Source organism: Myotis daubentonii, chromosome X, assembly GCF_963259705.1.
Source record: "Myotis daubentonii chromosome X, mMyoDau2.1, whole genome shotgun sequence".
NCBI classification, from domain to species: Eukaryota; Metazoa; Chordata; class Mammalia; order Chiroptera; family Vespertilionidae; genus Myotis; species Myotis daubentonii.
Window position 1 is genome coordinate 12471438 of NC_081861.1, and position 16099 is coordinate 12487536.

General features: G+C 51.4%; 1 protein-coding gene and 2 pseudogenes across 1 annotated transcript; 1 reads left to right on the forward strand and 2 right to left on the reverse strand.

The window, feature by feature from the left end:
- Positions 1 to 2058: 2058 nt before the first annotated feature.
- On the forward strand, positions 2059 to 3395 carry LOC132224787 (heat shock transcription factor, X-linked member 3-like; annotated as a pseudogene).
- Positions 3396 to 4633: 1238 nt separating this feature from the next.
- LOC132224788 (protein EOLA1-like) lies at positions 4634 to 5958 on the reverse strand (annotated as a pseudogene).
- A 2621-nt stretch (positions 5959 to 8579) lies between these two features.
- On the reverse strand, positions 8580 to 12062 carry LOC132224789 (melanoma-associated antigen 10-like). Its single transcript, XM_059679886.1, has 4 exons — positions 11807 to 12062; positions 11584 to 11736; positions 9523 to 9694; positions 8580 to 9456 (listed from the first exon to the last, which is right to left on the reverse strand). The coding sequence occupies exons 1-4, from the start codon at positions 12060 to 12062 to the stop codon at positions 8580 to 8582; spliced, it is 1458 nt and encodes a 485-aa protein (XP_059535869.1).
- Between the last annotated feature and the right edge of the window lie 4037 nt (positions 12063 to 16099).

The following is a 16099-nucleotide window of genomic DNA, read 5'->3' on the forward strand; positions in this document are numbered from 1 at the left end:
AGATAACTTGTTGCGTAAAATTATTTATTTATCTGATATGCACCTACACTGAACTTATCTGAAAAATAAAAAGTAAATATTAAAAAAAATTGTAAATTGAAGATTATAAGAGAGGGTTTCACGTTCGAGCACAAGTTACTGGCATGCCATGTTTGGCACTCGTGCCAGGGGTTGCCCACCCCTGCTCTAGGGCATGTCTTCCATGAATAAACTTATTTTTGAATGAATGCTTTGTAAACATGTTTAGAAGTACAAAGACCCTGGACTGAACCCAAATCTAGACTGGGTGCTCATCTTTAAGCTGAGAGGCACCTTGGGGTATTTTCTTCCCTAATGCCTCTGGATTCCCTTTCAGAACAAAGGAACCACCCTCAGAGAGGACAAATAACACCACTTAGTGGAAGGGCTGGGACCAGGACCTAGGACCCGTGCAGGTGGTGCCTTTCCATCTCCCTATACAGAGTGATTATTAAGACCAAAGTTACCCAAAACAGCTAGAGAACATGGATCACCGAAACCACTGTCGTATCCTCTCCTCTATGGTGAAGATGACTTGAATTTTGCTTTTGTGCCATCTCACACCCAGGCTCACATCTAAGTTCAACTACATATTTATGATTATTTTCATATCAGCTTCCTTCAGTCACAGCTAGCTAAACAAGATGGAATTTAACTTAGTAGTGAGTCTGTGTATGGTTCTTGAAAAGAAGCTAACCCAAGAGCAAACAAAATGATTCAATGTACCTATCTTCAAGGCTATGGCAGAAGAGGAACACAGTGGTGTGTGTGTGGGCGGGGGGGGGGGGTTGGGAGGGGTAGGGGGCGGAGGGCTTCTGGCAAGGAGAACAGAGATGGCTTCAGAGTGAGTCAGTGAAATGCTTTGTTTCCCCAGAGCTGAATATGTGCCCAACCACAAATCACCAATGAAAAGGGGAAGTACCAAAGGAGATCCAATTTGGAAGTGGGAAGCCTGAAATCTGGGAAAGCCAAAGCCCACCCACCTCACTGAAGAAAGGAAATGGGGCATAGGGGAGGCCTCAAGGGAGTCTGAATCTGAGGGTCTTGGGAGGGTGATTTGAGAAGACACATGCAGGTGCCCCAAAGTGAACCCATCTTGGGTAGTGAGAAGAGTTCCTATGTGGAAGACATAGAAACTAAAGCCAATGTTATTGTGACCTGAGAGTGGTGAGATTTGGCGGCAAGCCAAGCTCAAGAGGGGGCGGCTCTGAGGACATCAGAGGGTGTGGCTGCCCATTCCCACTGCAACACCGTGTTTAACATCTTCTCTCAGGTGCTTTGGGTAGCACTGAGGTTGAGGAATGAGTGGAACATTCCCAACTGTGCTGAAACACAGCCCTATTCTAGGGACAACTGGACCCAGGGCTAAGACAATAGGACTCTCTTTTGGGCTCATCTGAGCACGACCTGCCAATCAGTAGGCACAGCTGGAAGAGACAAAGCAGGAAGCTTGTGAGGGGTGCATTGAAAATGGGGGCTACCTACTGAGACTAGGCAAACCACCATTTTCTGAGAGACACAGTCCCCCAGGAGCCCATCTGACCCAGCCAGTCTTGGTGGTTGCCCAGGCTAAGACTAACCAGGGCCTTGCCCTTGAGCAACAAAGAGGCCATGAACCGCCTGCACCCCTTCTGTAGGGATGGGGGTGGAGATAGGATCATGACCTCTCAACACATCCAGTGAACTAGCAACAAGAAAAAATCTTCCTGGCAGCATATGAACACCTTTTATATTAACCTGAACACTATTTCTCTATACTTTTAGAAGAGAGAGAAGATGGGGGCCCTCCCGATATCCACTCCCCTACACTTGGCCAGGGCCCACACTCCAGAGCAGCCATAAGTCACCTTTGTGACATCACATGACTTAAGCAGCTGGTTGCCCCACGACCGAGACTCTAGAATATTGAGGACAGTGTATGTAGGACGTCACTGCTGTGACCAAAGGCATTTCTGACCCCACTTTTGAAGTGATAGGATCCTGGGTACCAAGTGCTTTTTGATGTAGAGCATCAACATGGCTAATCAGAATACCCCTGAGATGCAAGAAGCCAACCTGGCCCCATCAGAGGATGGACAACCACCAATAATGTTCCAATATGATACATCCCCAGATCCTCATGTGTGTCCAAGGCTTTGGAGGGGCACGGGGACCAAGAAGAGAGCCCAGATCCAAGCCCCCAAGACAACCGCAACCACTGGACCCAAACAAAGGCACCACCAGTGTGGAAGGAAACAACATTCTTCTTGGGCTGTCCTTCCCAAGAAAGCTTTGGAGGATAGTGGAGGATGAGGCCTTCTCGTCTGTGTGTTGGAATGATGACCGAGACACCGTGATCATTGATGAAAATCTTTTCCAGAGCGAGATTCTTTGCCGAAGGGGCGACGAGCAAATCTTTGAATTGAAAAGCCTGAAGAGTTTCATCTGCTTGCTGAACCACCATGGCTTTAGCAAAATATGCCCAGGAAACTCTTCAGTTTGCTCTGCAGGGAACAGGATGGTGGTAAAGTAGAAAGTCCTCCCATTTCCCACGTTCCCTGTTTCTCAAACATCTTCCTAGTGGACCCAGCAGAACAATATACTGAAAGGGCATGATTTCAGGGCCTAACCCCTATTCATATGATACAGTATTTATGAAAAGATGAGAAAGTATAGATTTTCATTTGAAACTATAGCCCCCTTAGAGATAACCTGCAGGGATGAGTAAAGACTCTGAGCGGCCAGTTAATGTCAAATAGGTATACTTTCTCCACAAGTGACTAAATTAATTAATTTTGTTTCAGATCTACAGAAATTGCAATTTCCAGAGAGGCAAGCCTTGCCTCCTCCAGAACATTACAACACAAGGCAACCCGGTGACATGCATTTGTCCAGGGACCAGTGTCACCCCCCCCCAAAAAAAGATGAAGGTGGCCCCCACAAGACACTCCCCAAGATCACACCACCAGAGCGGCGGCAAAGAAGCTGAACAAAAGGCTCAGGAGACAGGCAAGAATGATTGGGGACCCAATGCCCCCCCCCCGGACATTCGAGATCACAGTTCCTCAGCCCATGGAGAGTGCCAGGGAGGTCCAGTGCCCAAGTGCAGCAAGTGGTTCAAGTGGGGAGGGTACTTTTGGCAGTGTCATGTTTGTTCCCTGGGATATTGCCGGAACCAAATGACATAGGGGATCTGCCACCCCCCCCCCACCCTCATCAAATGAACCGCTACAAGGTTCAGTGATGTCTTTGTACAACATGTGCTATTCCACACTGACCGCTGGCGTTTCAGTCATGACTCCATCAAGGACCCTGACTAGGCTGAGGAGGAGCAGGAGGGCTCCTCAGATAACAAATGTTCAGTCTGTGAGCGGTTCAAGCACAATGCAGGCCCATAATGTCACAGGCTTTGTAACCATGAATCCATTTCCACTTTAATAAAGAAAGGCAAAAACTACATGGTACAGAAGAAACAATCCAATGAGAATTGTGAGTCTGTGTTCTTCTGTTTCCATGCCACACACCTCATCAGAATGAGCCTGAGGAGGCTAGAAATCCTGGCTCCAGACAGGCTTTTGTCCCAGTTGTCCTCGTTCATTTTCACACCCTCGACAAGGAACTGGCTAGGGGGTCCTGAGGCAAGCCCAGGAAGATCTGGTCTCCTGATCCTTGCCTACTGGTCAGGAGACAGAAATGCCCAGCATCACCTTATATTAGTCATGCAACTTGAAACAGGAGGGTCTTTACTCACAGATCTCCCTATGATGCCAGGAAGTTTCTGATCAGCATCAGAGTGTCTCTAGCCCAAGTTCCAGGGGCCTTGCAGAGAGGCCCACCTAGAACCCGGACCACCCCATCTGCTAAGCAGTGTACGACAGAGCCAGTCTGACTCAGAAGACTGGCCATTCCAGGCAATGCCTGCGAGAAACCACATCATCCTCACAGCTAACAGCTATTAGTAACCCCGCTAAAAGGGACCCAAATAAAGATTGCTCATACAGAAAACAAACGAACAAACAAACAAAAATAAAACACAAAAAGCCTCTACCCATCACTTTTCCATCAGAGTTGTATTTCAGAGCCGTTCTTGGGTCACAAGGTAGCTATGTGACATGTGTAACACAAGCTCTCGTGAGCCCAGGGACACTTTTACAGCAGACCAGTCACTTGCCAGGACAGACAGCTCCTTTATTTCAAAGTCTGATGTCCCTTTCACCGTGAGTGAGGCCAGGCCTGGCTGGTCACCCTCTGGCAATCATTCAGTGCCCGCTCCCAGACCGCCCACAAGGAACCCTGGGTGCTGCTGAAGTGTTCTCTGAGTTTGACCAGAACAAAAACATGGGCGTCCCAAACAATAACCAGTTCTATGAAAGCGTTTTTCTCTGTAAAACCCAGGACTGAGCAGGACCAAAAATAGTGATAGCACCAAGATATTTCCTGACAGCTTTCCCTTTTCCCTAAAGGTCAGAGTCCTTGACACAGTCAATGAGCCCAGGGAGGCATCTCACAAGGACAGTCCCCTACATCTGGGCACAGAAATCTGTTTAGTTGAACAGCAGATGGTGGGTAGTGCTGTCCACGGTGGTGCCAGTTCAGTTCTACATCCGCGGCATGATGGCCCATTGATGGTCATGATTCAGCTGGATTCTCGGTGACCTTCCTGTGGAGTCCTCCTGCCCCTAGGGGACAGGTGCTGTGGGATGCCTACCTGGAAGGTATCCTTTCCCCCTTTCCTGGGTATGGGCTCCAGTAAGCACCTGGGGTTTGAAAGTGCCCTTGGGTACTTCTGCTTCAGGTTGGTCAGTACAGCCTGCTTTTCCAGCTCCACAACCTCCTCAGGAGCACATTTTCTGGGCCCGCAAAGATTCCCCAAAGTCAAGGAGCCCTGGGAACCACGAGAGAAGCATTGAGATGTTTTTCCTTCCATAAACCAAAGGCTTCTCTTGAGAGAAAACATTTATTCAGAGTTTTACCCACTAGAGGCTAAGCTGATTTCACCAAAGAGACACAGAGTCAGCTGGGTCCCTCTGACTGAGCACTTCCGATGTGTCAAACTCTGCTCAGGGAACCCTGGGTGAGGCCCAGGAGAGAGGGAAATGAAGTGGACAGAGCCTGGTCACTACTGGGCAGGTCCCAGCCTGGCTGCTAGGGGCAGCACCTGCAGGTCAGAAGGGCCCCAGCTGCTGTGGGGAACCCACAGGCAATCAGACCCCAAGCTCTTCACCAGGTGCAAGAAGCTGGTGTGGGACCTCAACCACTGAGGGGTGAGGGAAAAGGCCCAGGATGCTATGGGCTGTGGGGGTGGGGCAGGTGTGTGAAGTCAGGCAGACAGCCTGAGTCTGGAGGCCACCTGACCCTCTCTGTGTGCTGTGCAGCCTCCTCTGGTCTGTCACTCACACACACATGCATGTACACACATAAACACACATGTGGGCATACAGGCAACACCGCATGCAGACTTGGACCTGTCCCTGCGTCTCAGATCAGCAATGGGAACTGAGGCCCAGTGTGGACAGAAGGGTTCACCCAGGTCGTAGGAACTCGGCCCTCGGAACCCCAGCCTGGGCCCCTTGCTGCCCCTTTGAAGGTGTGCTGCTTACACAAACTACAGCCCCACTGCCACAGGTTGAAAAGAAAACAAGCCCCAAATTCCTGAGCAAGGTTCTGGGGGTCCTCTTGGAGGGGTGTGGGTTGCTCCCGGGGTGTCACGCCTTGCCAGCGCTACTCCTCTCCCAGACTTCTCCCTTTGGGAGCAGAGCCTGAATCTGCGTGGGGTTCCACCCCAGCCTCTCCAGCAGCAGCTCCAGCCAGGGGGCTCTTCCCAGTCCCTGTGAGCAATGTGGATGGTGATGGTGCCGTTCCTGTGGCGGCTCAGTAGGGTCGCCAACGAGTCTCCAGAGTCATGACCCCATTTAAGACCAAGCCTGCATAAGGCTGCCAGGAGAGGCAGGAGAACTCCATCTCCCCGGAGATCCCTGGGCCTCACGTGGCCTGTAGGAACCCAAAAGTGTGAATGTCAATCAGCATCATGCATCAGCCCTCCGTGTTCATGGTCTGTGGGCTGACCTCTCCCCCCAACGTCCCCTGGGGCCCTGGAACCCCACTGACAGGGATGGTGGGAGAGCAGAGAGTGTTGGCTCCTTCTTCCTATCCCCACTCACTCAGCTGCCAGGCCCCATGGAAAGGGCTGGTGATGCAGATGCCTCATCCATCAGATGGAGTCTTTGGGGAGCTCAGGAAATAAGGTGGAGACAAGTAAGGAGAGGCACTCAGGACAGGGTGTGGTCATTTCCACAAAGGAGGTCACTGAGGCCAGGGGAGCACAGAGGAGGGAGAAAGGGTGCTTTGGCTTCACACCGGGTGAGTGGGTTCTAGTCCTCTCCCAGCACAGACCCTCCTGGGCTTTCCTTCTCCTGCCCACCCCCACCCACCCTAACACTGTTAGCTCCCTCCTCTTTTCACCCCAAGGTGCTGCAGTCCCCATGCACCCCAGTCCCTCTTCCAGAGCTTCTGGTTGCAAATCCTTGGGCTCCAACCACATCTGGACCCTGGGACACCACCGTGTGAGCTCAGATCATCCTGCCAGGTGTCTCCCTCGGACCCCTTGGGAGCCACCCTCCTCCATCCCCTGGCTGCACCACTGCTATCTGCTGTCAGAAGACACTCCTGGCCCCCACCTGAGTCTACAGAAGGACTAACGAGCAGGAAGAATTGGCACCAGTACCCACACACCAACCCACTTCGAGGACCTGGGATGGGCATGATCCAAGAATCCTAGAATTCAATCCTCAAATAACGGGGATAGGGTAGTGTCACTGTCACCCAGTCTACAGTTGAGAAGGTGGCACAGAAGGATGACTAGACGGCCCATGATAATGGGGGCCCTGACTGCTTCACCCACTGTCCTTGCCTTTTACATGGGGAAGAGGGACCTAGTACCTGGCAGAGCTCAGATTCCACTGGGCTGAGTACCTGGCTGCCGGGAGCCGGTCCATCCTTGCTGTTTCAAGGGACCTGGCATATATGGCATACGGTTCTTAATATGTTTGCTCACCTTCTTGGCACTATGTGTTTTAACCAAGGTCACCTCTCCGAGAAAGGTTGAATCCCCAGGTAGGGATTTTCCCCTGAAGTTAGGGAGGGAATAAAACCCCTCAACTAAGTGCCAGGTGGGTAATTAATCATTTTAACTACGAACAATCATGCTTAAGCTACATAATCTTTACTCCCTGGAATGGAGATAAGAAACGCCCTAACCTTTGGAATAGAGATTGATAGGATTTGAATCAACTGGTATAAATACAGATGCAACCAGACAGCGAGACAGAACTTCAGACAGAACTAAGAAGAGAGAACCTACAGACAGAGCCTACAGAGAACCTATAGACAGAAGGACTTCGCTGGAGAGAACATGGCAAAAGATCCTGGACTGAATCTGACTACAGAAATTGGCAAGAGAACCTGACTAGAACCTGGTGACTGAACCTGGCTGGAGAACCTGGACAGAACCTGGCTGGAGATCCTAAGCAGAAACTCTCTGGAGATTGAGACCAGAACTTGGCTGGAGATCCTGGCTAGGCTGCTGATCAACTGAACGCTGTCTCCGTGTCATTCCTTCTTCGCCGACTCCGTCCACACCTTTAGGGACCCCTGGACCTGCTGGGGTTGGACCCCAGCACCTGGCCCGTAAGAGGACAGTCACAACTGGTGGCTATACATCATCATCATTGGGCCTGAGCTTCAGTTGCACACTACACATGAGCAACCTCCCCCTCTGGTTGACTCTCCCCTCCTGTCTAAAAGGACGTAAACATCACTTCATCTATTATGTCATCCTGTTTAAGAAATCATACCCACTCTCAAAGACAAAGACCCGGGGACAAAAGCTGCCTTCTGTTCACTCCCTTCCCAACCCAGTGTCCTGCCAGTCCCTCCACCCAGCTCCTCTCCTTTGTATCCCCTCCCTCTCTCTGGCTGGGGTGCCTTTCCCTGTGAGGACAGAGGCTCAATGAATGTTTAGGGTGTACATGAACCAGTGAGAAGGGTATTTTTTTACTGTTTATGTTTCTACATTCTTGAATAAGCTACGAAAATCTAGCTCTCTGTGTGTGTGTGTGTGTGTGTGAGAGAGAGAGAGAGAGAGAGAGAGAGAGAGAGAGAGAGAGAGAGAGATACAAGAATTCAAAAATTAACTGTTTTATTTCTGTTTTACAGCTAAGTTCTTTCACATTGAAAAATACGATTCCAATTCCATATTATCTTGTTACAGAGTACCAATAAAATGACAGATTCCTAATTAGTTTTACAAAATAGCAAAGCCCTTTCTCTTTAGTTAAATAACAATAAACGTGTGACCTGTGTCATTTGTAAAGTTAGGTTCTGAAGCTAATAAACATTCTACTTAAAGTAACATTTTAAAATACCAAAAATAAAAGAAGATACATTTCTAAGTCACCCCAATGGAACAGAGACACAAAGATGCCATTCACTATGATTCCCTCATCCCCAGTCAGGCCCTGCACTAAGTGCTTAGATTACGACTGCCCCCCTAAAACACAAAGTAAAGAAATCTGCCCTGGATTTCAGTCAAGGCAGAAGAAGCCACTGGGCATGGCAGAAGAGCTTGCACTGGCCATGGCAGTAGTATCATCTGTGGTCCTAACTCTGGCCTGGGCTCTCTGTTCCTCCTCTCTCAAAGCCTCCTGATAGAAGTGTGTGAAGGATCTGGGGTCACCCCCACTGACCTGGGACAAAAACTCCAGGACTTTCAACTTGGTGGTCTCAGCGTGGGCCCTGGGACCCCACAGGAACTCGTACCGTGCAGGATCGCTGTTGGGCACCTGCCGGTACTCCAGGTACTGTTCCTGCACCCAAACTCTGGTGAGGAGCTCCCTGGGCTCCCCATAGATGCTATGCTCCATCCCCGCATGCACCCCCATGGCATTCAGTGCTTCCCATATCCTCTCTTCGGGGACACAATCATCCTCCAAGACGATTATACTAAGGATGAGTATCAGCAGGCCCGTCTTGGGCATACTGTGCTCATCGCTCACCATCCCATCATAGGAGAGGCCCAGGTTGGTGACTAGGACATAGGTGTGGCTGGTGGGGTCCACTTCCTTCACATCAATGCCATAAACCAGCTGCATGCACTCAGAGGCCTCCCTAAAGATTACAGCAAAGTGGTCCTGGTGCTCTCTGATGATGCTACTCAGCATTTCTGCCCTTGTGGTCTGCTCCTTTGTGCGATACTTCAGGAGCAGGAACCCCACCAGATCAGCTACCTTATCATTAATCACACATCTGGGCAAGGACTCTGTACCTGGCAGGGCCCAGGAGGTACTCGGACCCCCCCCTTCTTCGCTGATGGATTGGCTCAAGGGAGCAGCAGCGGCAAGGGCAGTAGGGGAGGCATGGGCACTTGGAGAGCTCACGGGAGAACTCGGTGCCCCAGCAGCAGCAGGAACCTCCTCCTCCTCCTCATTCTCTTCCTCCTCCACATTCTCCTCCTGCTCCTCCCCCCCCTCCTCTGAGGTGCTTGGGTTACTTGAAAGCAGAGGATAGCAAGAGGAAGAGGTGGAGGAGGAGGAAGAGGAAGCAACAGGGGTGGAGGAGGAGGAGGAAGAATCCTCTTCCACAGGCACGGGAATCTCAAGCGAGGAGCGTTGACTCTTTGGAACTCGAGGCATGATGACTCCTGTCAGGCAGCCACAGGAGTGCGGGCAGGAGGTGCGCAATGAGGACTCACAGGCCTGGGGGAGAGAGGAAGGGTAAGTGGCCTCAGCTGAGTACACCCTTGGCCACTGTGAGAAAGGGGGACTACAGGTCTCCTCTTTAGGGGTGCTCTTGGGCCTCACTGGGGTCTCTCCTCCTGGGTGGCCTGTACCCTAAGATCCTGAATGAGGAAGTCAGATGGCTCTTTGGGGTACAGCCGGCATAGGCCAGGGTTCTGTGGCTGGCAGTGGGGTGGGGTCGGGTACTGAGGGCGTTCTCATCGATTCTGGCATGGGGGAGACCCTAGGGACACATTCTAGGTCAGGGCAGGCACCTCACCTTGACTGCTGGCACTGCCTGGACCTCCTCTGCTCTGTGACCTGTGTTTTGTGCCTCAGACCTAGGCCTTTATCTCCTGGTTCCTGGAGTCCCTGTAAGAGGAAACGAGGAAACACCTCAGCGTGCAGGTGGCATGCACAGCCATGGGCCTCCAGTGCTGACAACAGGGAGGCCGGGATGCTGTGAGGTCCCCACTGTTCTGGGCTGGATGGTCTCCTGCGTCCTCCCTCGGCATCCTCTCCTTTCCCCTGGCAGGGCCTGGAACCTCCCCTTGCTGGACCTGAGGCAAAACTCTCAGAACAAGGCTACATACCCCTGAAACTGAACAGAAGAAAGTGAGGGGGCCCCGCAGCAGACCACACCTGCCCAGAACCTCCCACGGGATACAGTATGTCATGGCCAAACTCTGTGGGGTCTATCCGTCCTGGGACGGGGAATCCCCTCAGTCCTAACTGTGACATCTGACAGGGTCTTGGATAACTTCCTGTGCTGACCGGAGGCCACTTACCTTCAGACTGAAATGCTCACCTTCCTGAGTCACTGGTGGAGGACGTGAGGGACAGCACGGCTAGCCACCACGTTCCACTTTCTCTCCTGGCTGACAGAAGTGGCAAAGTAGGGCTGGGACTCCCCCTGTTGTGATGTGAGGGGTTCCCTCAGTCCTCAGCTGAACCTTGAAAAGAGACAGCAAGACTCGGGAGCAGGGGAGGAGCATTAGGGTTCCTTCTGTCTTTCCTCAGATTGCTCACCTGCAAAGAGGTCAGGGTCCGGGCCACCTCCCCCTCCTCCTTTGCTGACCTGCATGTGCTCCCCTCAGTCCAGGTCTCTCACCTATCTGAGGCCCCCCCTTCCCCCCCCTCCAGCCACATCAGAGTGCTCTCAGTTGGACAGCCCTGCCTGGTGTGTCAGAGCTGAAAGTGGAAGTGGGGTGCATGTCTGTGAGGCCCACATTTGTTCTGGAGGACAATTCTCCCTCCTTCCTCCCGCATGGTCAATAGCTTGGCCACTTGCAGTGCCCGAGTGTCCTGGCTCTGCTGTCCATACGCCTCACCCTTTGTGTAAGGCCAGACCTCTTTCATCTTCCTGAGAGCAAAGGGAGCGGGAGAAGCCATGGGAAAGCGATTCCAGAAATCCCAGGGCTGAGAGCAGGTGCGGGCTTCTGTGGGGTTCCCACTGTGGTGGGATCCAAGGTTCCCTCAGTTCTCCCTTAGGATCCTCCCTTGACTCTGGCAGGTGCTGGCCCCACCCTCTGCTGATGTGAGGTCCTGCTCTTTATACCCAAGCCCCAGACTGTCAGACCCAGATGCACCAATGAGGAAATGCCCCCTAGGATCATCCTCCACGAGGCCTGCCGGATGGACTATGGAGGGCCCTGGGCCCACCCTCTGCCGTTCTCAAGTATTGTTCCCGGTACCGACCCGGTTGTGGTTGTGCAAGTCAGCGCAAGCTGTGTGTGGTCATCCTCCAGCGGGATCCCAGCACTGACTCTGGTTTGGTTTCCAGGGTCCCTGCATCCTCCCTCAGGGTCCTCACCTTGGCTATGGCAGGTCCCTGGCCCACCATCTGCCGAGATGGGGTCCTGCTCCCTGTACAGAACCCCCAGAGTCTCTGAGAGCAGCCAGGACTGACTCTGGTCTAGCTTCCAGGGTCCCTGGCCCACCATCTGCCGAGATGGGGTCCTGCTCCCTGAACAGAACCCCCAGAGTCTCTGAGAGCAGGACTGACTCTGGTCTAGCTTCCAGGGTCCCTGGCCCACCAACTGCCGAGATGGGGTCCTCCTCCCTGTACGGAACCCCCAGAGTCTCTGAGAGCAGGACTGACTCTGGTCTAAGTTCCAGGGTCCCTGGCCCACCATCTGCCGAGATGGGGTCCTCCTCCCTGTACTGAACCCCAGAGTCTCTGAGACCAGGACTGGAAGCGGAAGGGAGGAAGGGGGTGTGTTCATCCTCACAGGTGGCCCCCATCTGCTCTGGCAGGCGCCGGCCCCGCCCTGTGCTGTCGGGGGTCCTCATCCTCACAGCCACCCCCAGAGACTCTCAGACCCGCCTGCGGAGGTCAGGTAATGTCCCGCGTGTGCCCCTCCCGAGTCCTGCGGGCTGGCTCTGTGGGGGTCTGGGGTCCTCCCATCCCTGACTGCCCTCTGACCAGGACTCTCGGAAGCTGCTCTGCCCTCCATGCGGAGGAGAGGCCCAGCTCCTTACCACCGCCCCTTCCCAGCCCCCGCTGTGCAGTCGGGGCAGCCCGCATGGCCACCCGCCATGGGGCCCCTCGCAGAGGACAGCAGGGGCACCTGTGCGGCTTCCCGCTGCGGTGCGGTGGGACCCGGGTGCTCACTGGGACTCCCGCAGGGCCCAGCCCGCCTCAGCCCCAGTGAGGTCCGCCCCACCCGGGCAAGCCCCGCAAGGCCCGCGTCATGGGAGCCCATGGGAAGGTCACAGAGGCTGCCTAGGGCTGTGGGCTTCACCCCCTGCGGGCCCGGGGCTGGCTCTGCTCCTGACGGCAGGGTCCCTGGGTCCAGCCCCGTCTGAGGGACCCGGGTGGCCTCGGGGCCTCCTCCCACGCAGCCGCCCGCCACATGGACCCTGGAGGCCCTGGGCCCTGTGGAGCGACGCGCCTCGCCCCTCACCCCGAGTCCCCAGACCTGGCTGCGCCAACCACGACCGGCCGCGTGTGGCCAGCCCCAGGGGCCTCCCGGGACAGAAACCGTTGTCCCAGGGCCCGGAGTCCCTCGCCTTCCCGGGCACCCTCACCTGGACTCGGGCGGGTCCCGGGCCGCCCTCGGGATGTGAGCGCGGTCAGGATCTCCTGGGCATCCCCAGCGTCTCAGAGACCCGGATGCGGAAGTGAGGAACGTGCTGGGGCAAGGTCTCTGAGACCCGGATGAGGCATGTGTGGTCCCCGTCCCAGAAGCCCTTCCATGTCGAGCCTGTGGTGGGGGCAGGGTCTCTTCCTCCCCCGCTGCTCACCGTGACTCTAGGCAGCTTCTGCCCCCCTCTGCTAACCCGAAGCCCTGCTCTTGATGGGTGTCCCCGCCTGAGGCCCGTCCTGGAAGGCAGGTGGACCCGAACAGAATCGGAGGTTCTGCTGCCTGCCTCAAGGACAGCCAAAAGCAGGGGGCGGGTGCTGCCCAGAAAGGAAAGGATTGATTCCCGAGTCACCTGACCTGGGCCAATGGTGGACTCCTGTCCCAAAGACCACTGTCCTCCTCCTACCTAAGCCCGCCTTTCTTGTTGTTGTCTTCATTGCCAACCGTGTTACAGAGGTCCCCTATTCCTCATGGACCCCTTCCAGCCGGAACCAGCCCCTGCCCCAGGCCTTCACTACACTATTGCCTGTGTCCATGGGTTATGCACCCAAGTTCTTTCTACCTCTCAGGATCTATTTTCTTCATCAGTTAATTTGCTCTTTGGACCCCACATATGAGTGAGATCCTGTGATACTTGCCTTTCTGGCTTATTTCGCTTAGCATAATAGCCCCTGGGTCCCTCCATGATGTCTCAAAGGGCAACAGAGCCTTTTTTTTTTTTTTTTTTTTTTTTTTTACTGCTGTACAGTGTTCCATGGTATAGATGTACTACAGCTTTTTTTACCCACTCATCTGCTGATGGGCACTTAGGCTGTTTCCAGATCTTAGCTATTGTAAATTGTGCTGCTACCACTATAGGGGTGTGTATATTCTTCCTGATTGGTGTTTCGGGTTCCTTGGGATATATTTCCAGAAGTGGGATTACTGGGTCAAATGGGAGTTCTATTTTTAATTTTTTGAGGAAACTCCATACTGTTTTCCACAGTGGCTGCACAAGTCTGCATTCCTACCAGCAGTGTACTAGGGCTCCCGTTTCTCCACATCCTTGTCAGCACTTGTCATTTGTTGATTGGTTGATGGTAGCTATCCTAACAGGTGTGAGGTGATACCTCATTGTCATTTTACTCTGCACCTCTCCGATGATCGGGGACTTTGAGTATTTTATCATGTCTCTTAGCCATCTGTATGTCCACTTTGGAGAAGTGTCTATTTAGTCCTTTGCCCATTTTAAAATTGGATTGTCTTCCTTTTGTTAAGTTGTATGAGTTCCTTATATATTTTTGGTTATTAACCCTTTACCAAATGTATCATTGGCAAATATGTTCTTCCATACAGTGAGCTCCCTTTTCATTTTGTTGATGTTGTCTTTTGCTGTGCAGAAGCTTTGCATTTTGATATAGTCCCATTTGTTTATTTTCTCTTTTGTTTCCCTTATCCTAGGTCTTAGGAGATGCATTGGCGAACATATTGCTAAGAGAGAAGTCTGAGATTTTGCTGCCTTTGGTTTCTTCTAGGATTTTTATGCTTAAGACTTTAATCCATTTGAGTTTATTCTTGTGTATGATGCAAGTTGGTGGTCTAGTTTCATTGTTTTGCATGTGCCCGTCCAACTTTCCCAACATTGTTTATTGAAGAGCATGCCTTGATTCCATTGTATCCTCTTGTATCCTTTGTCAAATATTAATTGAATGTAATGTCTTGGGTTGATTTTTGGCATCTCTGTTTTGTTGCATTGATCTATATGCCTGTTCTTCTGCCAGTACCAAGCTGTTTTGATTACAGCGGTTTTGCAGTATAACTTGATATCTGATAGTGTGGTCACTCCAACTTTGTTCTGCTTTCTCAAGATGGCTCTGGCTATTCAGGGTCTTTTTTTGCTTCCATGTAAACTTTTAGAGTATTTGTTCTAGATCTGTAAATATGCCATTGGTATTTTAATAGGGTATGCATCTAATCTATAGATTGCTTTGGGTGGTATGGACATTTTAATGATATTAATTCTAGCAATCCATGAACACGGTATATTCTTCCACTTCTGTATATCACCCCCTATCTCTTTTTTCAGTGTCCTGTAGTTTTCTGAGTACAAGTCTTTTATCTCCTTGGTTAACTTTATTCCTCAGTACTTATTTTTTTGTTGTTGTTGCAATGGTAAGTGGGATTTTTTGTTGTTGTTGTTTAGTTTCTCTTTCTGAGAATTCATTGTTGGTGTGTAAAACTGCCATCTAGTTCTGGGTATTAATTTTGTATCCTGCTACATTGCTAAAGTCATTTATTAAGCCAAGTAGTTGGTTGGTGGAGTCCTAGGGTTTTCTATGTAGAATATCATGTCATCTGCAAATAATGACAATTTTACTTCCTCCTTTCCAATTTGGATGCCTTTTGTTTCTTCCTCTTGTCTGACTGCTGTGGCTGAGACTTCCAGTACTATTTATAATAATAAAAGCGTAATATGCTAATTAGACCAGACCCCTGAATGAACTTTCGGACATCATTCCGGGCATCCTTCTGGAGGAAGCCACTGTGGCGGGGGCTGAGGCAGGGGCAGTTACAGGTGATCAGGCTGGGAGGCGAGCAGTTATGGACAATGAGGCAGGCAGGCAGAGTCATTAGGGGCGATCAGGCAGGCAGGCAAGTGGGTAAGGGTCATGAGGCAGGCAGGCAGACGTGGTTGGTGCAATTAGGCAGGCAGGCGAGTGGTTAGGGGAGATCAGGCCATCATCTGAGCAGTTAGGTGCAATCAGCAGGCAGAGGGCAGGTGAGTGGTTAAGAGCCAGCAGCCCCAGATTGAAAGATGGATTCTCACTGATTCAGTTTTGGAAGATTGTATATTTCTGTGAATTTGTCCACTTAATCCACATTGTTCAGCTTATTGGCATAAGGATTTTCATAGTATTTTCTTACAATCCTTTGTATTTCTGTGGGGTCAATTGTTACCTCACTTCTTTTGTTTCTGATTTTACTTTTTTGGGTCTTCTCTCTTTGTTTCTTGAATGTGGTTAAAGGTTCATCAGTCTTGTTTATATTTTCAAAGAATTAACTCTTGGTTTCATTGATCATTTATATTATACTTTTCATCTGTATGTCATTTATATCTGCTCTGACTTTTATGTATTTACTTCCTCCTACTTGCTCAGAGCTTTTCTTGTTGTTCTCTAATTTTTAAGTTGTATGGTTAAATATTTTATTAAATTTTTTTCTTTTTTTGGATGTAGGTTTGTAAGTGCTATGAACTTCCCTCTC

Coding starts and splice junctions, on each gene's coding strand:
- LOC132224789 (XM_059679886.1), bottom strand. CDS start 12,062: ATGAGGACCCCCGACAGCACAGGGCGGGGCCGGCGCCTGCCAGAGCAG. Junction 9,695..11,583: donor AGGGACCTGCCATAGCCAAG/GTGAGGACCCTG, acceptor GCTGCCTGACAG/GAGTCATCATGCCTCGAGTT. Junction 9,457..9,522: donor AACCCAAGCACCTCAGAGGA/GGGGGGGGAGGA, acceptor GGAGGTTCCTGC/TGCTGCTGGGGCACCGAGTT.